Below are 22,837 nucleotides of genomic sequence, written 5' to 3' on the forward strand. Positions count from 1 at the left end.
TAAAGAATGAGAAATTAAATTGTGTCTGCACTATACCATTCAAAGTAAAGCATCCCATAACTCTCTGATAAAGACCAGAATGTGGAAGTAAAAACTGGCAGCTTAATACTTGGTTTTACTGAGATTAAACGTGGTTTAGAGGATAGGCAGCTAGGAAACCATATTTTCCCCAGCACTCCTTTAGGGTGATCTATCTCAAGTCTGAGTTCTGAACACTAAATGTTTTTATCAGCCACTTGCATTTATATGGTTAAACAGAATATCAGCCAATAACCAATCTGAAGAAGAAATAAGAATGTAACAAACTTTATTTAGCAAAATATTATCCATCAGTGAGAACTGCATTTTTAACTTTGGTTTATAATAGTCATAAAGCAGTAGGCAAAGGATCTAAGAAATAAATGGGGTTTTATATATACAGCCTCTACTTTCTGCATCTTTCTGTGTTTAGCTTTCTGATCTTTTTGTTTAGCTTAACATACAATTCCCATTTATATAACTTCATCATAAATACAAAATGAAATCCTTTTGTCCTGTAATGAAATCAACAAAGTAATGCAATAAGATACTTTACACATACATGTATGCATTTTTCAGTCGAACTGTGAGTAGACATCCAGCTATAGCCCTTGTCGCCAGGTTGGGACAGCCCTATAAAAATTAACTAGAGTGAGTATCTTGTAATAGAATTAAAATATATTTGTTTATTTTAATAGAATTCCTTACCTGTGTGGAATATGCATAAGTGGCTCTGCACCCATGGGTCCAATCTCTTTTGTCCGTTCCTCCCAAACTTTTGTAGGTTTGTACAGCCTACATGGGTCTCGAGGTACATTAATTTCAACCTATTTGAAATTAAATTTGTAAATCACAAAATGTAACTGTGAACATTAGTTTTGTATCTCAACTGAAAGATTCTGAATAGGCAGGTTTAGCATGGCACTGCTGATTTTGTTTTAGAAGCCAAAAATGTCATAACCAATTTGTTTTGCATTTCATTTCTGTATACTTGAGCAGATGTACCATTTCCAGATTTTTAAAAAACATGAACACAGGTCTTCTTTCTAGGAAAAATGTTTCTATGATAGTAAATCACAATGCCATCCTGAGAACATATTTATGGAAATAAGCTCCACTGAATAAAATGGGACTTCAGATAGACATGCTTAAGATGCTCCCTAAGCTATCTATAGTACTTAAGGGGGGCGGGGGTGAAACAGGGGAAGAATCTCATCTCCCCTACCCACTGCGAAGCCCACAGCAGCTTCAGGTCTCACCAGCCACCTTTGAGCCTGTGTACTGCTATGCCAAGAGCATCTCCTGGTATCTATTGCTGCCAGCTCCCCAGAATCAAGATAAGCACTCTGTCACACATATACAGACAGAACTCTTTAATTTGGGAGAAAATTTAACACACACACACACAGTATTTTTTCAAGACTTCAGATTTTTCTGTGAACTGGGGATTCCCCAAGTTTCCAAGAAAAGCCAGTTAGTGTTAGTGTGGCCCCAATCTGCAGATTTAGATGTCTACATGTGGGGGCCACACATTGCTATTAGATAAATAAATTTCAAAACTAAGTTTTAGGTTAGGAACAGTTAGGTTGGGAAGGTGATTAAGTTCTTACCCGAATAAACTCAAGTAGGTTGCCATAAGTTGTTTGTCACTTGATGGCAAAAAAAAAAGGTGATTAACTCAATCCATAGATCTCTGGCCCTAGCCTGGGTAGCCCAGGCTGGCCCAATGTCATCAGATCTTGAAAGGTAAACAGAGTTGGCCTAGGGGTTAATGTTTAGATGGGAAGCCACCAAGGTTGTGACATGAAGGCAGGCAATAGCAAATTACCGTACCTCTGAATACCTCTTCCTTTAAAAATCCTGGTAACTGAGAGCAGTAATACTCATGGATCTCTCTGCTAATCATTTGTTATGACTTTTAGAAAGAGAAAAATATACTTAGGACATGTGCACATGCAAATTAACTGGAGGAAAGCTTAAATATATCCATGAATATGCAGAAAGCTCCATACAGTACATGCTTAATCAGAATAAAGGGCATTGTGTGCTGCACAAAAGTATCTGGCCTACAAACTTTTTCTCACCAGGACAGAATTAGGGATGCCAAACCCTTAGACTCATGAGGAAATAATGGTAACAATGGTAGTACTTCCAGACACAGCTAGGAAGTGTAACATTTGTTAAAGTGCGTGGGCATGAATATGTGACTTTCAGGAATCATTATTCACAAATGCATTTTTTAAAAACATGGAATTAATCATGGCTAAACATATACATTTTCTATGCTGTTAGTGCTATATCACAGACTCGCATTTTCAGATAACAGATACAATAATTACCACAAGCAGAAAGATACAAAAACATTACATGCATGTAGGCTAGTTAATGACACTGAGATTAGAACTTTTAACACTGTGCCCCAAAACGTAAGGGCTAGAACAAAGCAAAAAGGTTGGGGGAAAATGTAGGTCTATCCTTGAAAAAGAGAAATGCCTAAATGTTAACAAGTAGCAATATCAGAGTCAGTAGGATATGTAAAACATTCATTATATGACTACTGTTACATAATTAGTTTTACACATTCATTGACTCTGTGTTGGTGAATTAGTTTTTTAAGGATAAATTTAGGGACAAGATCTACCAGACCACGGCCACACAGATCGGAAAGTCCACAACAACCAGTTGAGTTCAGCCGTGAAAGCCTTCGACAATACATTAAGTTTGCTTTTTTAAGGACAAGCATACTTTTTTCCTCAACCTTTTTTGATGTGTTTAGTTTTACGGGGTTGTAGGCTCCTCCCCAGCCCTTTTTGTTTCTCAAATGTATGTGTAGAACATAAAAAATGCTAACCAGTACTCCTTTAGCAAGTTCACAAAAGTGTCTAATAAATGATTGCACATGTTTTAAATAAGATTCTGACTTTTTATTATTAATGTCATCTTGGAATGAAAGAAACCATTATGATTTTTTAAATCATCCCTTCAGCATAAGCCTTACGGCAAGATAAGAACAGGAAGAATTAAAGTTCTTTTGCTTCATTAAAAACATTAAGTTCCACTGGTATTTGTCTTCCCTCTGGAGGGAAAAAAAGTGGCAAGAATAACTATTTAAAAAGTTCTCTAATCTTTTTGTGACTGTGACTGTGCCCACATCATTTATTTGCATTGGCAGCAGAACCAGCCTAAGATCACAGAACATGCTCCTGAACCCCTCCATGAGCAGCAGGATTGGGTCCAAAATACCACATACTGTAAAGCTGGTCCCTTCAAAGAACCTAATCTTCTCATATTTCAAAAAAAAAACGTTTGCAAGCTAGATCACATCTGTTCTTTAATATGAAATGTGATGGGCAAGATTTTATAATATGAAATTCCGGGTACCTTCCTGAGAAATCATGCTTAGGACTGGGCTGCATGACAAATTCGTGTTACCTTCTCTCTCAACTTGGACAGTCTTTTTTCCTTTTCAGTCTTTTCTGCTTCCTTCATCTGTTTTTCTAGAATCTGAAGCTCAAGTTTATGCAGATCCTTGAAAAAATACAACAAAAGAATCATTTAATTCTAAGAATAACATAAAAGCACCCTCTCTATTTAATGATACAGTGGGTGGTTTGGGCCTGGCACAAAAGCAGCAAAACTAGACCCCTTACAGGGAAGGCTGGGGTTTCTGCCTACTCAGTGAACCTCAAAGCTATGCAGAAAAATAAGACTTTGTAATTTAATTTTTAAACTAAGAATTAAAAATTGGCCTAAATATAGTTCATGCTTGCTCAAGTTCTTCAGGGTTTAAACAATTCTCAGTGGGGCTAGATTTGGGTGTGCGTATCCATGGAGAAGATGTTCAAATTAGTTATTCACCCACTCCTCCTCATGCATCCCCCACTAGTCTGATATAATATGTAACTAGCTCTTGAGTTCTGATGTGACGCCACCTCAGTGCTTGGGCAGGGCACTTTTTACCTACTTCTTAAGTCATGATAATTTTGTCAAGAATAATCTGCCATACAGAAAATCTGCCATACAGAAACAGCCATACAATTTCCTCCATACTTGGATGATTTAACTTCTGCTTCCATTAATAAAGTTAACACATGTTTACCCTAAAGTAAGTCCCACTGTGTTCATTGGGGCTTACTCCCAGATAAGCATATGCAGAATTTCAGCCTAGGACTGAAACTCTGCTAACTAGAAAGACCACCCAAAATCAGCGCTCAGGAACAGGATGCAATCCAGAGAAACAAAAACAAAAATGCATATATGGAACTATAAAAGTAAATTACAAAAAAGTTAAATTTATATTCCAAAATTTTAAATCAAATTATAAATATTAAAAACTGTGCATCAAAATTCATCAATTTTTGGCTATATATAACCCCTTCCCATAATACAAAATACACTTTTAAATAAAATTGCACTTGTACATGTGGGGATGTCACACATAAGCATCTTTCCTATGACTAGGTACAATTATAAATAACATAAAATACATGTAACCCAAACCAATTTCTTTTCTTTCCTCCTCAGTTTCACTGTTTGCAATCCTAAACACACCTGGAAATTGACAGAAGAACTGAAACTACCCAGTTCTTTAGCATAGTAAAAACAAACGCAGCAGAGTTATAAAAAGGAGTGACCTTTTAATAAAGTTCTAAGTATAAAAAGTCAGGCTATAAAAATATATTTACAAAAAGAAGAGGAAAACAAAATAGTCCTGTGCTAAAAAGCACTGGCAAGCAAAACAAGCAGTATAGGACAAGGAGTAAAAGGTAGAGGAGGAGGGAGTGTGGAAAATGAAAGCTACACCATAATATTCAGATATTAAAGGTCCCCCTCATTAACTACCAGCTGTCTTGAACTAACACACAGTAACCAAATGATGCAATTATGTTGCTCCTGCAATTATTTACAAGAGATGCCAAATATTTTAACAGAAATGAGCTGCAACCAAATCAACAGGAGTTACTTCAAAGTAAATATACTTTCAAATTGTGTATACCTACCACTGACTACAGAATGGGTGGCCACTTTAGATCTAGACACATAAACTAAACAAATTTTTCATGTGGTCCTGTAATCTCAGAGGAGACTATCAGGCCAGAAGGCAGTATATTGTACATTTCAGATGAGAAATGTTTTTTCATGCTCTGTTAGCTGCTTGATACAAAAATCCCAGATGAACTGATGCCTTTGAAATGAAAATTATGCCTGAAAACAGCGGAGTGCAGTCGGCATAAACGGAAATGCAGCTGCCCCGGGATGGTCACATGGCCGGGCATCCTATGGACCGCATGCAAATCAGCTTTTCGTTGGCTGCCCATTCCTGTGTAGCTCCGCATGAACCCCCACAGCCACGCTGACATCCCACAAGGCTCCAATACGACCCTGTGCGCTTCTGTGGCAACACAGACACGAACCAGAAAATTTTAAAACCACAAGTGCAGCAGGAGCAGAAGGGCCTCCTGCCTGGCCATTTGCTCGGCACCGGTTGCAGAACGGCATTTCTGAAAAGACTCGCCCGTTTAGCAATTCACAAATACCCTGTTTGGGAAGAAAATAAGGTGTTGCAGCTTTGCTTCAGCAGTGGTAGCTGTGCAAAGTTCTCCTACAATGCTGTGTTTTTACCATCCTCACACCTCTGTTTTTGGCCTGTGCGGAATCCGCCAGAGAATCGCTGCCTCACCACATCAGTCAGTGCAGAAAATCTTGTTTTCTTCCAAGAATGGTGAATGCATGGGGCAGAGATTTTATTGATATCCAGTATGTGATATAGATAATGAAATGTTATTAAATCCCTATTACTTCTGTGGTACCACACAAATAGGAGAACATAAAGTACATTTATAGACACACATGCATGCACAAAATGCGAACAAGTCTACTCACTCGCTCTTGAAACTTCAGAATTTCTTCTGCAGCAGTTCGTTTCCTCTCTTCCCTTTCAGCTTCTTCTATTGTCTTTTTTTCAAGCCTCACAAGTTCTTCCTGTTCCTTTTTCTTTCTACTATACTCTTCCAGTAGCAACTTCATCTGGAACTGCCGCTGTCGTTCTCTCTGCATTTTCTTCTCCTTCTCTTCTTCTTCTTTGAGTCGAGCAGCTTGCTTCATTGCATGTTCTATTGCTTTTTGTCTTTTCCATTTTTCAAGGTCTTCCAAATGCTTTTTCCTTTCATTTTCAGCCTTTTGCTTCTGAGCTTCCCGCTGAAGATCTGAGGAGTGTGCTTTTTTTGGGAACTCTTTTGGGGCTAAGATTTTTTCTCTTTCTTGTGTTTTTTTTGTTTTCCACTTTTTAATAGACTAGATTATAATAGAAAAACTAAATTACATTTCATGTACCATCATGCAAGACTGAAGAAACTTTCAAATTTTTAGACAGTATCTACAAACTTAATGGAATGCAGCTAACTAAGCATTTAGGAACTGTCATAGCCCTAAATACAGAAGACAGGTTGACAGAATTTTATTGAAAAGTTTTTCTTTGTTAAATTAACATCTTTGTGCCTAGTGCATCAAATGGAAGAAGTATTTATCTGCCAATATGTATACATTTTTGTTCTGGTCTTTGACTGTAAGAAAATAATACTACTACTATTAACTGCCAATATGTTTGAGTCCCTGCCACTTAGGGTTTTTTTTCAGTGATTGGTTACATGGTTAGAGTGCTGTGCAGTTTTTTAAAGAAGGGCAACAGTAATGTAAGTTGTATATGAGTTTATGATTAGCTTAAAGCAAAACAATGCTTTCTGCTTCACTACTTCTCCTTTGCAATTTGAGGCAAGGAGAGCATGATTTGTAGCAAATAAGCTTTGTTCAGAAGAAGAGCACTTACCTATTCCCCTACATTACAGTTTTCTGTTCTTCTATCCACCAGCTGTTTTCTTCTAAGTCCTATAGCCTTATTACATGGTGCAAAGTGCCCTTCTCCTGTCCAAAGTTTTGTTGCTGCAATAACTCTATTCCAGCCCCTATCTGAACAGGAGAAGACAAAGCAGCTGAAATTTAAACATATGGAATGTGTAATTCCATAATTAAACTGCAAGTCTAATAGAGACTTCCATTAATTGGTCAGCATGATGAACATTAGCATATAAGTGGGCCATTTATGGGGAACAATGTTATGTGCAGTTGGAACAGTTTTCTCTCAGCACAAATCTTATATGTGCTCACAGGCGTAACAATCAGATTGACCTTCTTACATGTCAAATGGATCATATTCCCAAAGAAAGGCAGCAGGTAGGATATACAGACAAGCCCTTAATCCCCATGAAAATGTTCATGATCAGACTTTTAACACAAAAACAGTGCATATATTTTGTTTCATGCAACATTGTCAATATGATATTTTGGTTAAACATTTTTTTGTTTTCAAAACATTTGTTTCAATTGACAAAATAACAAACCAGCTCTTTTAAACAGATATATTTGATCAAAATACTAGTACAAAGTAATATGGTTGTGAAATGGTATGGCCCTTGTAGGCGCATGTGACATCTCTTAGCTTCTGCTAGGCCAGATTCAAGTAAACACAGGTGACTAGAAATGGTGGGATTTCATCACTGGTAAGCAAAGCAGCTTCTGCACTGAGCAGTGGCTTTACGAAAGGGGCATATTAAGCAGGAGACAGCAGAAACAGAGCAGTAACCACACAGACCTCCCTCCTGACTGGGGGTAGAGGAAGATATCAGGATTATCAGTAATCACAGTTTCAGCAGTCATTTCATCAGACACCAGAGTAAGTAGAAGGGGGTCAACAGAGGCAAAGGAAGCACAGACCAGTAAAGCAACTGAACTTACTGGCTTCCTGTGCAGCAGTACTCTACCAATGCTCAGCAGCTTTACATGAGACAGCAAACAATGAACTGACTTTCCTGAAGGCACAGTTATGAAGAGAAGTTAAAAAATGGCATTTCCCTGAGGCTATATCTCTGCAGATATGAGGAAATTGCTGGGAACAGAGATGGAGGAAATGATGCAGGGTTGTGGGGACAGCAGTGTGATCTTCCATAAAAGCCCAATATTTGCCCAAAGAAAGGGAAAATTTCCTGAAACTCTTACACAGATGGTATTTAACACCCTATAAGTTAGCAAAAATATATCCAGACCACTCATCACTATGTTGGAAATGCAAGAAAGAGACTGGAACATTATTACACATGTGGTGGACTTGTCCTGAAATCAAAAAATTCTGGAAAGAAATACACACAACAATGAAAAAGATAACAAAGGTATCATTTGAACTAATTCCAGAAATATATCTTTTAGGATTAGGAATAAAGAAAATTCCAGACCTTAATATTGACTTATTTTTATATATATCTACAGCTGCAAGGATGCGGATAGCCAAAGTATGGAAGAATGAAGCTTCACCAACAAAAGAAGAATGGATGACCCAAGTTATAGAATACCTAAATATGGACAGACTATCGACGAGATTGAAAGAACTCCCACAAGAAAAGTTTTTGAAAACTTGGGGAAAGCTAATTATATATCTAGAAAAGAGTTCAAAGGATAAGATGATTGAAGAATATATAATATGAAATGGTTTACAAAATTATATTGCAATAAGTTAATCTGCAAAAAAGTTATATTATGAAATTAATTGTATACCTTTATTAAGGGAAAAATAAATATGGATTCAGTCACTTAACAGGGGAAGTCCAAAGCAATAAGTACTGGGCAGTTACTTCACAATAAAAGGGATAAAATCATGATTATGGGATATTGAAACAGCCTAGATAAGAAAAGAAATTTATTTAAATTACCAAAGAATAGTGAAGTAACTGATTTGATTTAGATGTATTGAATTATGTGTTATTGTTATGGGTAGTTGGGGTAGGATAGATTATGTTTGGGTAACTGTAAATGTGGGTCATTTGTTACATGTTAATATTTGTTGATGTCTTATGTGTTTCAATGGCTTCATGTATGTTTTATGTTCAATGTGTTTTTTAAAGAAGGAAATTAATAAAAAGTATTATGAAAAAAAATATTTGCCCAAAGAAAAGCTCATCCATGATACTGGTCATTGCAACCGCATAATAATACACTCTCTTGTAAAAATGTTTACAGCAGTTGGTAAGGTCTCACTTACCAGGTAAAGTATAAAAGCCATTGCAACACACAGAGCCAGAGAGATGAGAAAAAATGTGACATCTCTGTATCATTTCTAACATGTATGCTGTTAGACATGCAAGTACAGCTCAGCAAAATTCTTACCTCTTTTTTTTTTGCTTCTAAAATTAGAAATTCTTGATACCATTTCTCATGTTGCTGAATATCCTTTTCTGTTTTTTCAGGGAAATAATCACGGGCTTCCTCAATATATGATGGTTTTCCTTTATGTTTTGTCCACAATTTCAGAAAAATTTGATGATCATATTCATACCACCCCCCGTATTTTCCTCCTGTTTGCTGAAGAAACCTTTCAAGCTCTAGTATTTCATTGGACAGATGATTTTGAATCTCTTTATCTACTGGAACTGTGCCTTGATTGAAATGTTTTTTTGTTTCTGAAGTGCCTAGTGTCCACCTTTCAATTTTTCTCTCCAAGCCATTAAGTTCATTAGTAGAAGTCTTCTCCTGTCTTATAAGCTCCTCATAGCTGTAAAGTGCAATGGACAAAACAAAAAACCAATAATTGAATAGCAAAACACTATCTAGTAGTTCTACAACTAGGGCCAAAATCTAAAGAAACTTATAGTTAATTGTGCAAAGTTTTGTCTTGTGTTCCACAAAATGCAGTTCTCTGTACCACATCACAAAATGCCTTTGAAACCAAGGGGATTTGGCCAATAAACTTCTGAAATATTCAGAAGTTTTTGTATGGCAAAGGAATTCAGGCAAAGGAATATTCAGAAGTTTTTGTATGGCAAAGAGAAAAAACAGAGAACTATACTACAATATAGCCAAATGCATATTTATTTTCAAATACTTATATATCTATTTGCAAACAAATTGCTAACTACAGTCAGGTTGAATCAAGGAAAGCAGCATACATTTTTCGTTGTTCTTCTTTGAAGTTATTTATTGCATTTTCAGTTTCCTCCATAATTTCTTTGAGTCTGTCAACAACTGCAAAACAGAACAAAAGTGACATTAAGAATGTACAGCATTTGCCAAATAAGATGGTACAGAAAATGTATTTGATAATTCAACTCAATTTAAAGTATTTTGTATTAAAGTATTTAAATTGCAGACAAACAGGAAATTGCTATTTACACTAACATCCCACACTGTTCATAATATCTTTCAATGAACACTAATATCCTAGCATACAATCAACTCACCCTAAGGATATCTCCATTGTCCTCGTCAGAAAATTTTAGATAAAGAAGTAGCTCTTACATGACAGCTAAACTAGAATTAATACAGATTAGCAGTCCTCATTAAAAACAACAGGTGGGCAAGATTCTGCAACTCAAAATCACATTCAGAGTGATCCTAAACCAGTTTACTGAGAAATCACTCTCTGTCTTCAACAGGATTTTCTCCCTGCTAAGTATATCCAGCCCTGACTTGAATAGCCTAGGCTAATAGCCCAAATATGCCACATCTTAGAAGCTAAACAGCCTTGGGTCTGGCTGCTACTTGGATGGAAGACCATCAAGGAAGTCCTTGTTTGCTACACAGGTAATGGCAAACCACCTCTGAATGTTTCTTGCCTTGAAAACCCCATGGGGTCACCAAAACTCAACTGTGAACTTGACAGCAAAAAAAAAAAATATGTATAGCACTGTGTTAAGGTTCAACTGTAGTTCAAATTAATTTAAGCCAGAGTCATCCAACATCACACTGAAACCTCTTTCTGACTTACAGACCCAAGAAATGCCAAGATCACTTCATTGCTAACACAAACAAAGGGTTAATCCAAATCACAAGAAAACAAGACATCTTTTAACTTACAAAAAGCATTAATAAGACTTACATTCTGGAGTTGGTTTCACATCTTTTAGTTGCCGCTGAAGGCCCTTAACATTATTATGAATTTTTGTCAGTTGTTGCTGGATTTTAACTTCTATGGGGGAAAAGGTGATTTCACTTTAAACCAGGTTGTTACAACTCACATTTATTGCGTTTTTTTGGAACTCTACTATATAAAATTATATTTTATAGGTTTTTAGGAACTCAATATTATCTGTTCTTCTCATGTCTGATCAGTTTGCTTGTTTCCACTATCTTCACATACATCTTTATCTTTGATAGCAACTTATATTCACTTTCCACATAAGAGACATTTTTTCCTTCCTTAGAGATTATTTTATTACATTTAATACTACTTTTTAGTCTCTACAATATAACTATTACAGTTTAAAGCAATTAAATACATACAACTATACAATTATCAATTACAGCATAATTTAATGCAATCTTGATTCAAGCATTATTTATGCTGGCAGGGGCTGATGGGATTTGTAGTCCATTAACATCTGGAGAGCCACAGGTTGCAGACCCCTGGTCTAGCACATACATAAATCTACATACACACAAACATATATATATATGCACACGCACAAACATATGTGAATTAGGTGTGTGAATTAATTCTCTTTGTATGTGTGCACACGAAGATGATTAATTCACAAGCCTACTTCTAGTAGGCTTCAATAACCTGTTCCCACAACTTTTACAAAGTTAGTGTATTACATTTTCTGTGCCTCTAATAAATCACCTATGATACCCAAAAGGAAACACTTTCAAAGACGATCTTACAAATCTGAGTCACCACACATACATCTGAATGTCAAGGTAGCATTAATGTCTGTACTCTTTGTCTGTTCTCAAAGGGGTGTGGGGGGGATTCATTCTTTTAAACGTTAGGGGGAAAAGATTATATATTCCGAGCAAACATATCACTCTAGTCTGTTTATTCATGAAACATGTAATATAACAGTAAATCCTTTACAGGAATTTAATTATCAAAATGATAAATGAATAAATTGAAATTAAAAATGAATATTTTTACTTTCTTCTTTCCGGTTTTTAGTCAGTTTGTATTCCAGTTCTTCTAGAGTGCTGAACTCCATTCTAAAGTCACTTTTCTTGTTGAAGAGAAGGCTGTTTTTATCCTTTTCAATATTCATAAGTCTGGGAAAACACAGTTAAGGTTTTAAAAGCATGTTTGACAAACTGCAACTATCTATTCCCGTGGTGGCGAACCTTTGGCACTCCAGATGTTATGGACTACAATTCCCATCAGCCCCTGCCAGCATGGCCAATTGTAGGGGTTGATGGGAATTGTAGTCCATAACATCTGGAGTGCCAAAGGTTCGCCACCACTGATCTATTCCATCTTTTCTTCCAAGGCACTCCAGTTCCCTCTTCTCCCCGCATTTAAGACTAATATCTGTTTATAGCAACTATATGATTATATTCAAGAAGTCTTACTAAAAACGTCTTTTGTATAAATACCATACATAATACAGAAAACAAGCAAGAGAAGAAGGAATAAGTCAACATATAAAACTACTTTTGTTCTGTCTATGACTGATAGGCACAGTTCATCCTTATTAAATGCAACAAAGCATGAAGAAAATTTAGCAAGTAGTTGTGCGCCTTCAGAATGTCTTGAGCAGCATTTATAAATAGCTGCCAACCGCTTAGACTGTGCGAGAAAGTGACTATACTATTTTCCATCGAAAGATGACTGTATAATTGTATATTAATCTGCCATTTGCCTAGGCCTTCTTTGTTCTAGAATAATCCACTTGGGTCCTAGTGCCTTGGGAACAGAATTAGGTAGGCACTTGGAACCAAGTGGCACATTGAACAAATAAGGTCCAGGAAATGGAAGATTAATATACGATTCTACTGTCATCTTACAGTGGAAAAGAGTACAGAAGACTTTCTTCTCTTTTCATGCCCTATGTTTGGGACTACCATTATAATTTTTTTCAGATTGTTTATTAAAACTCCACGTCTGATTTATTATTTCTCTTACTGTTGTATCAGCGGAGAGAAAGATGCCAGCAGACCTGGGGCGGGCTAGGAGCATTCCCAGAAGGTGGAACTGACAGTAATTGGCTTCCACCAGGCTTTCAGCCCAGGAATGCCCCGGCACAAGCTTGTAACTTACACCACAAAAACGTGGTGTAAGTAATTTTTTTCAATGGCGTTTTCCCAGTGACACCAGGGTTCCCCCACATACACACACACACTGCTTGCTGCATGGCCCAGAGCTCCATTGGAGGCGGAGCAGCACCATCCCCAGCTGCCACAACTTCCCCGCCCCAATCTGAATTGGGCTCTAACTATCTTCTGATTTTGAATGGGGAATATGTACTCCTGTGGCCATTAACCTGGTCCTTTGAAGACTAAAAGGGTTGCACATGTGTGTGTTGATGAAAGAACTGTATCTTCCCAACAAATCACCAGCTCCTTTCTAGCTGTATTTTAAAAGGCTATAATAAGGCCTTCGTTTTTGAGACTACCCATGTTGTTCATAATTATGTTTAATCCAGATTCATGTGTTTGTCTGTTATTTTACTTACAAAAACCAGGACTCAATAGACACAGGCTGTATGGCACTGCAATTTCATATACTATAGTGTGCTTGGGAAATTCCTATACTGTTATAACGATTTGTCTACCGTACCAGAGCGTTAATGCTTTAAATTGCACCAGACATTTAATGCTTTAAATTGTATCAAGCTCCTGTCACTAAAGAGATGTGCCTTTTTCCTCTGCAACAAAAGGGACTAGAGGCAAACCTTTCCCACTGAAAGCTAGGAATTCAGAAAACCTAATAGACAGATCACGATAATGTTATAATGTTGTAAAAATCTATCAATTACCTTTTTTAAAAAAAAAAGCCTTCCAGTGACAAGAGTGGAAAATGGCAACTGTGGAGCTTGAGGCATGGAAACTGCAAAGAAACCTATAATGTGGAAGCACTGATGCTGCTGCACCTGGATTAGAGGATGCGATTAAATTACTCTTGCTCATGGTTGTATCCTAAGAGCAAGAGCCATTTCTACCCATCCTCTAAATAAAGGCACAGCAGCAACAAGGCTTTGATATGGAGCAAACAGCAGCTGTGACAGCAGGTACTTCTGCTTGGTATCCCTTTGCTGACAAATGCCTCTTTGCAACACACACTGCAAATTAACAAGTCATGTTTTCCTGTTAAACGGCTTACAATCAATCAAATCAAATATAAACCCTTTCAAGTAGCCTGAATGTCAAATTTGAAAAAAAACCACCATTTTTTAAGTAACGTATTTTCTTGGGATAGGATATTCTAGCAGCAAGCTAAAAACAAAGGCACCTTAAACAGCTCCATTTTAATAACATAATATCCATAAGACATCTTATACTTTTGGCCAGTGCTCACAATAATGGCACCAAATGCAAACTGCTACATTTCTCCTCCAGTTAGCTGCCACTTCAAAGCAAGCCACTCACATGCATCAGTTCATGAATTCTGCAGCAACGTGAGAAGAAAACCTTTGACTGTCATGATTAAGTGCACACCAAAGCATATTTTAAAGACATATTCATAAGGGAAAAATCAAAAACATTTCAACAAGCAAACTAATATTGGGCATAAATTGCTAACATTCAACAAAGAAACTATCATTCTTTAGAATAATCATGAGGAATGGGGCTGTCATTTAAGAGTAAATGCTGATTAACATCTCAATACATGCAGGTCAGTTTCTTATGGCCATATACTTTGAAGAGGTCTAATATCAGAAGCACATAACCATAGAAGCCCATTGCTGGCTATCATTGTATCTGGTTGAAATGCCCATTCCTTGTTTCTGGTTTGTTTCAGTTCAGTTTTAGATTTCTGTTTGTTTTCTGATTTCTGTTACCTCAGACCTATTGTACTGTTAATTGGATGCCCCATCCTGTTGATTGTACATAAATTATACTGTGTAATCTGACTTGAGACCCAGTAAGAATTATGGACTATAAATAACTTAAATGAATGAATAAATAAAAAAATAACCTAATATACACTATACAGATGTCAAGGTTATGCAAACTGCACATTTATCAAGATGAACTATGAAAGTTGTTATAATTATCTGCGTTTAACAAGAATGTCAGTACTTAGGTATTTTACGATACTTTCATCTGGGAAAAATATTTAACTTTTGTTACATTAATAGTGTTTCTCTACTGTTTTGGGGATTCTTAATTCATTACAAGATCTAAACTTACTGAGTTTTTAGCTTTTCTCCTTCTCTTATGAATTCAGCTTTCTTAATCTGTTCAGCTTTCTTCTGCCAGTTCCAAATATTTTGATCAGCATTTGGAGTACTGAAAGAACTGTCATTCTACAAAGAAGATTAAAATTATTTTAATCAGAAACAATGCATTAATGTATACAAGGTAACAAAAACGGGGGAAAGGAACAGCTAATTATCTTAACTTGGGCTTAACATTATTCACATTTTAATGACATCACACAAAGTGTAACAATAAAATATAGAAGCTGCTGGAAGTGAAAGCTTTCACTGTCTCTTAAACTGAGACTGTCCTCATAAACAAGGTGAAGTTAGCTAGAAGTTGCTTTTAGAGGAAAGCCCCCTCCCCACCCCGCCACAAATGATGATGATGATCAACACACAGATTAGATGAAATTAGACAAAAAGGTGAAAAATTTAATCATTTCTACTATGAGTAACAAATTCCTATCTTCTATCAGAGATGCTGAAACAGCCATGGAGGTTTCAATACTAGAACAATCTCACCTTACATGAGCCAGTTGATAGATTTATTTACTCAATTAGCGTGTGCTGAACAAGCAAGATGCCGAGCTAAGTGCTTTATTCTTAAATTTGCTACTAGGTTATGCAAATATGATTAGTCACTTGGAAACACAGCCTGAGCTAACTTTTGAACTGCTGAAATATTATCAAAATGCAAATTGTTTCTCTGAGGAATTTGCTCATAAAATAACAGGGGTTGTCCCCCCAACCCCTCAAGAAACAATTTTGCAGCTAGCGGCCAGAACAAAATGCAAAGATCTGTTGCCAAGGCAATGCTATTAAGAGGCCACTTTGAAACCACAGATGAAGACGGCTTTCATCCCACAGACAGATTGGTTGTCTCTGTTCATTGCTTCTTTTGTAACAAAGTCAACCACGAGGTAGCAGCATGCCTTAGATATCGAGACAGCAAGCTCACAAAGAACACCAAAAAACTTCTGAAAAGGAAAATTATAGATCAAATTCCAAATGGAGTGAAATAAACCATTTCAATTTCTTGGCAAACAATATACTTAAGACTTATAAACTTATTATGGATTCAAGGGCAAATATGGAACAAATAAGAGTTCTTAACTGAACTGGAAGGTATTTCTAATACTGTTTACCTGGAAAATGAAGTATGTGTTGTTGTTATGAAAAAGGGGAATTGGAATTGGATTCCCCCCAGTCAAAGGAATTCCAATCAAATGTGAAAAGGAGCAGAAGGCGTAGTGGTTAACAGCAGCTGTACTCTAATGTGGAGGAACCGGGTTTGATTCCCCATTCTGCCACTTGAGCTGTGGAGGCTTATCTGGGGAATTCAGATTAGCCTGTGCACTTCAACACACACCAGTTGAGTGACCTTGGGCTAGTCACAGTTCTTCTGAGAGTCCCACCTACCTCACAGGGTATTTGTTGTGAGGAGGGGAAGGGAAAGTGGTTTGTAAGCCCCTTTGATTTTCCTTACAAGAGAGACGGGGGGAAATAAATCCAACCCTCCTCCTCCTCGCAAGTTACCAAACAGAGATGGACTCTTTATTCTAGAACTTACCAGCAGTCTAATTTCTGTCTCTAAACTTGATGTTGACAATCTGCAATTAAGTGTTAACAGTGAATAGAATGGGAGATTTTATATGATGGCTACTAGACACCAAGACCTTTACTATATAGAAGAGGCTGAAGAAGGCGTTCAGGCAATACTGAGTAGAAACAGACTTCATGGAACAATGTTATGACATACAAAGGGAGGGAATAAATCTTGCTAGATCATATAACCAAGAAAAATGTATCCATTTATGCCATAGACATTTCGGACACACACATTTTCACACAATTTCAGAGATGCAAAGGCAAGATTTGACTTGAGACATTTATCTAACCAAATTTCACTTTAATACTGCTTAATATAGCAGTATTAAAGTTCAAGGCAGTGAACAAGTCATTCCCAAAGCAGCGCAACAGAACAAAGGAGCCACTGGTCCTGATCCACAGTGATATCTATGGAGCACTACCAATGCCTACTATTTAAGTATTTTCTAATCTTTCTCAATGATTTTTCTAGATATAACATTTTATTCCTTCTCAGTGAGAAGTCACAGATGCTTAATGAGCTAAAAGACTAGGTAGGCATATGTAGCAAATTTGGGAGAAAACCAAAGATTCTGCACACAGACAACAGAGGAGAATCCATGTCCAATGATACACAGCAATTCCTGAGAATGAATCAGATTACAGTTTCTTACAGTCCCTTGCAGAACAGCACAACTGAAAGGAAGAACTGCACATTGTTAGACAGAGTAAGATGCATGTTCAACGAGGCATCCCTACCAAACAAATTTTTGGGAGATTGCATTATGACAGCCATATACATACAAAACAGACTACCCGCAAAAGCCACAAACACTACACCATGTGAGCTGTGGTATGACCATAAATCTAGCATGCTCCATTGAGAGCAAGGCCTCTGCATACATTCCAAAAGAAAAAAGGTCTAAGCTAGATGACAGGGCCACAGAAAGGAGAATGGTGGGGTATTTAGCTAAACAAAGACTATAAGATTTTAGATCCAAGCACCAACAAGATCGGCATCAGAAAGTTCCAGCTTCAGAGGAGGTGTGTGAAAGCCAGAAAGCTCTAACTTCAGAGGACATATGTGCTGAAGTTAACAGACAGATTGCATATCCAGGTGCTATCTGCCTTAAAGAAAAAAAGGTGAGTAATCTGAGACAATCCTGCTTGGGGGCAACTCTTGACCATCAACCAGAGCAGCCTGACCAACAGGGACAGACTATAGAGAGTGAAGTGAGGTGATCAATACATTCAACCAAAGGTATTCCAGCCAAACAACTTTCCTGTCTCACAAGAACAGTGGACATAAACATTCTGGGACGAAATATCACAACCGCCTCAAGAAGAAGAACTTCTAAGTGTCGCTGCTAGTAGAATGCAACTTAAGCACCTTGATGTGGAGATTGCATTCTTGCATGGAGAACGAGAGGATTACATCAATCTACATGTAGCAATTTCCCAGTTTTATTCAGAAAGGCAAAGAGAGACTTGTAGACACACTACAGAAAAGCATCTATGGACTCAAACAAGCAGCTAGAGCTTGGAACACAAAACTGAATGAGATGCTACTTCAAGCAAACTTCAAGAGAAGCGAATGTGATCCTTCCCAGCCCTCACTTCGCAAGACCTGAGCAAGGCTGTTAACAATAGGAAATTCTGGAGGACACTGATTCATAAGATCACCATGAGTTGGAAGTGACTTGACAGCAGTTAACACACAGAGAGAATCTGATTATAGCATATGAAAATCCAGATGACAACAAATAGTGAATCATCTGAACAAGCAGACATCACTAATGAGTCAATGTCTCACATTACCTGGGCATTAAAGTACAGAGGGGGGAAGATGGAAATTTTCTCATCAACCAAGAGCAAAAGATCAAAGAACTGATAAAATTCCAGAGGATGGAAGAAGCCAACTCAACACCAACTGCCAAGGAAGTGAGCTATGTAAAGCAGCAAGACAACACACAAGAACTATCTGCAAAGAATGTATACTGTGAAGAATTAGGTAAGCTTCTTTACATTAGCACAGTGATGAGACCAGACATTAATTCAGCAGTAATTTTACTATGTAGAAAGACTGTATTACCAACTAACAAAGGCTGGAATGCTATTAAGAGACTTGTGAGGGACCTGAAGAGCACTGCTCACTATAAGCGTAAGTTACCAGCCAATGAAAGCCCATAGCTACTGGCATATGTCGATGCAGACTGGGCAGGAAATAAGGAAGAGAATCTACCAGTGGTCACATATTTTTCTGTGCAGGAGGGCCCATAAGCTGGTAAAGTAAGAAACAGGATAGAATAGCATTATAACAGGAGAACAGGCAGTGGTGGGATTCAAATAATTTAACAACCAGTTCCGGTGATGGGAATTCAAATAATTTAACAACTGATTGTTTACAAGCACCATTTTAACAACCGGTTATGTCGAAGTGGTGCGAACCTGCTGAATCCCACCACTGAGCACAGGGTTGTCAAGTGATGCAGTGGCTATTCCAGCTACTGACATAAACATATCACAGCCCGTAAAAGTACATGAGGACAATCAGAGCTGTATATCCCTACCTAAGCAAAAAGATGTAAATATGTACAGCAAGCATACTGACATGAAGTACCACTTGGTAAGCAAACTATCCAGAGATCAACCACTCAAGCTGATGTGCTATCCAGCAGTGAAAATTACTGCAAACATTTGTACCAAGCCATTCCCTAGAATTCGATTTGAGGATCTAAGAAAGATGAATCTGACAGAAGGACTCAAAAGACATTGAGATAGAGTGTTGGAAGGACTTTACACACCTCTTAACCCCAGACTTTTGGAAGGAGATTGGACTACAGAATCAGAGCGGCAGACACCGGGCATTCTTTCTCTATTGCTCCGACACTCTCTCTTTGATGTGTAGACTGATATTGTCAGGGAAATATCCTTTCTCCTTTTCACATCTCCACTTGCGCACACACTCCTCCATCTTGTAACCACAAGGGCAGGACACAGATTAGACTAGATTAGGAAACTACATTTGCTGTATCCTACTCAGAAAATATACAGAGTGCCTATAATAAAGGAAGTATATAAGCCTAAACAGATAAAAAGCTCCAATCTAACAGAAATAGATTATGTAGCAGCCACACACTAAAATGTCTTAACACATTTTACCGGTGCTTTAGCAGCACAGCAAAATTTGAAAATTTGAAAATGAAGGTGCTGAAAAATTCTGGCCAGTTATATGGGGATTCAGACACATTTGCACACAGACACATCTGCAAAAAGTGACGCTACGCTATTATCTTCATTGTGAGGCAGTTCTTGGCACTGTGGATATATGAAGAGCTTTCCCTGCATAGGGTAAAGAATGGGACGATTCCCTGTTTAAGTAAAAGTTTAATGAGAAAGGTGTGTCCCTCGGCTCATTCTATAGAGACCAACTATATGCAGCTGTCCTTAGACTGCAACAGAGATATGAAGGAACACACCTAACTTCGATTTGATAAGCATTCTCTCTCTTTCTGCCTCGCATTTCATCTCGAAACCTCAGTGTCAAATAGTCTTCAGTAATATGTAAATCTACCAAATTACCAAGCCAAGTACAGCATCGCATACAGATAGTAGCCTAAAAGAGGTCACGCCAGCGTCTTCTGTTTGGGTAGGGACACGCCTACATTCCGCCTCGAGGCTGACACACGTTTTCTTCCGAAAGCTGCATCGGGGTCCGACGCCAGGCAAAAAAAAAAAAGTCTTCCAAACTGAAGATCCCTGGATACAACTTATACGAAGAAGGGAATTTAGGGAGAGAGAAATTTACCTCCTGCTTCCCGGATTTCCTCGCATGTATCACCGTTGCTACGTCGGCCATCTTGGAAGCCAAAAAACTGGGCGGGTTCACCTCACCGGCGCTGAGTGGAGCCGCCGGACTTCAAAGAGGAGGCTGGGCCGGGCGGGGGCTGGTTGCCTCTCCTTTGCAGTTCCGTCGAGCATGCGCACTACCAATTCTGTGACTGCCGCGTGGATGTGTGGAGCGCGTCCGGAAAGTTGTGCACTGAGGTGCGCAGCGGACTAGTGGATTGTTGCTTTTTCGTGCAACTTCATCATCTTGCTTGTTTAACCGGGAGTAACATCCATCGCGACTTGTCCTCTAGAGCCTTTCATAGCCACGGTGTGTGTGTTTGTGTGCGTGCGTGCGCAAAACTGCTCTCCTCGTCTTCTGCCGCTGCTACGCCTATACCAGGGGGCGGGAACCTTTTCCCCTCAAAGAGCCATTTGGCTCACCCTCCCCGCTCACCCCCCTACCCGCTGGCTCTCACGCCTCCCCCGGCTGCTCCCCGCCCACTTGCTTGCTCGCGCCCCCCCCCCTCACCCCGTGCTTGCAGGGCAGGTGAGGATGGGGCCAGCAGCCCCGCAACCAGCGAGCCGGGAGGGAGGCAAAACCCGCGAAGCGGCCTAGCCGGCATTGGGCGATGGATGCGCCTGCCCTGCTCCGTGCAGTGCGGGCGAAGATGGGGCCCGTGGCTCGGCTTGGCTGGCCGCCGGGAGAGCGCTTGCCCCTAGCTGGCAGTGGGCGATGGATGCGCCCGCCCTGCTGCCTGCAAGGCGGGCGAAGATGGGGCCGGCGGCTTGGTTCGGCTTGGCCGGCTGCCGGGAGAGCACTCGCCCCTAGCTGGCCTTGGGTGATCGATGCGCCCCCACTGCTCCCTGCAGGGCGGGCGAAGATGGGGCCGGTGGCTCGGCTTGGCCGGCCGCTGGGAGAGCACTTGCCCCACAAGTAGCGGGGCGGGCGGGAAGCAAGCCCGCGGCCTAGCCGGCCGTGGGCGATAGATGCACCCGCCCTGCTGCCTGCAGGGCGGGCGAGGATGGGGCCGGCGGCTTGGCTCATGAAGCCGCAGAACAGCGGCGGAAGAGCCGCATGCGGCTTGTGAGCCGCGGGTTCCCAACCCCTGCCCTATACCCATCCGAGCTCAGAGACGGTAGCGGCCCACCAGAATTCCTCCTGGTAAAGAAAATAGCCTATCTCTTGCAGAGTAGATGCGCGTTACAGATTGTTTTAGGGTGGCTTTTTCAAAGAAGAGAACAATGTGGGGAGGATGTGCCCTGTCGTTTTCTGTATAGAAAAAGCCACTCCAGCTATTTTCCTGCCGCAAGGGGAAATTTAAATTATCTGTATTTTTCCTCCATCAAATCGCAGTCGGTGAAGTGTTGAGTGGTTTCCGGGCTGTCACAGTCGATTTATGGCGACTTGGAGGGCACTCCAAGGCAAGAGATTAACAGAGGTGGTTTGCCATTGCCGCCTCTGCGAAGCAACCCTGGATTTCGTTGGTTAACTTGGCCCCCATCGAAATAATAACCAGAGCCAACTGGAAAAGCTCTTGAGCTTGGGCTAACATGGGCTATCCAGATCAGGGCTCACCCACCCCACCCCAGTAAGATAAAATCAGTCCAGCATTTTTTTCCAGTGAGAAAAGGCTTAATTTTTGTTCTCTCTCCCCCCCCTCCCCCGTTGATAAAATTGAATACTGTTTATACTGGATGCAAAATAAAGAAGTAAAACAAATAAAAAGGCCATTTAAAATAAACATGGAAAACATACTAACATATTAAATAGTGAGCACATTTACTTGGAATAAGTCTTACTGTACTTAAATTATTTTGTAATAATATATAGGATGAAGTAATAGGCTATGTTTGTGTGTGCTGTCAACTCACAGCTGTTTTATGATGATCCCATAGGGTTTTCAATGCAAGAGATGTGCGGAGGTGGTTTGCCATTACTGTCTCTGCGTGGGCTGAGAGTTCTGAGAGAACTGTGACTGACCCAAAGATACCCAGCAGACTTCATAAGGAGGAGTGGGGAATCAAACCCACTGCTCTTAACCAGTACACCACACTGGCTCTGTAAGGTTTTGTTTACAGGAGGCTAAAATAAGGCATTTCTGTAATGATGTTTATGTTGAAGCAGCGGCTTACTCGTGAGTAGGTCACCTTGCAGGATGCAATGCAAACAAGAACCGAAAGACACACAGTCACCAGTGCAGTTCTGTTTATTGCTAACTACTGTCAAA

General features: G+C 39.2%; 1 protein-coding gene across 3 annotated transcripts; it reads right to left on the reverse strand.

The window, feature by feature from the left end:
• Positions 1-290: 290 nt before the first annotated feature.
• Positions 291-20,966, reverse strand: CCDC112 (coiled-coil domain containing 112). 3 transcript variants are annotated; one of them, XM_048503952.1, is made up of 10 exons: positions 20,587-20,965; positions 15,181-15,296; positions 11,978-12,099; positions 10,940-11,029; positions 10,011-10,086; positions 9,232-9,616; positions 5,902-6,312; positions 3,451-3,546; positions 727-845; positions 291-651 (listed from the first exon to the last, which is right to left on the reverse strand). In XM_048503952.1, exons 1-10 carry the CDS (start codon positions 20,635-20,637, stop codon positions 621-623), a joined length of 1,497 nt encoding a protein of 498 aa, XP_048359909.1. In that variant the 5' UTR covers positions 20,638-20,965; the 3' UTR covers positions 291-620. The 3 variants fall into 3 exon arrangements, with proteins under 3 accessions (XP_048359909.1, XP_048359910.1, XP_048359911.1); XM_048503953.1 differs by lacking the exon at positions 10,940-11,029; XM_048503954.1 differs by lacking the exon at positions 291-651 and having other exon boundaries at positions 710-845; positions 3,400-3,546; positions 20,587-20,966.
• Positions 20,967-22,837: the final 1,871 nt, after the last annotated feature.

This window comes from Sphaerodactylus townsendi, linkage group LG07, assembly GCF_021028975.2.
Source record: "Sphaerodactylus townsendi isolate TG3544 linkage group LG07, MPM_Stown_v2.3, whole genome shotgun sequence".
NCBI classification, from domain to species: Eukaryota; Metazoa; Chordata; class Lepidosauria; order Squamata; family Sphaerodactylidae; genus Sphaerodactylus; species Sphaerodactylus townsendi.

Bases quoted from the DNA above. Each gene is read 5' to 3' on its own strand.
- CCDC112 (XM_048503952.1), bottom strand. From the start codon at position 20,637: ATGGCCGACGTAGCAACGGTGATACATGCGAGGAAATCCGGGAAGCAG. The intron at 15,297-20,586 runs GTAAATTTCTCT...TCTTCTTTGTAG, and splicing joins GGAAATCCGGGAAGCAGGAG to AATGACAGTTCTTTCAGTAC. The intron at 10,087-10,939 runs GTAAGTCTTATT...TCTGTTTTGCAG, and splicing joins TGTGAAACCAACTCCAGAAT to TTGTTGACAGACTCAAAGAA.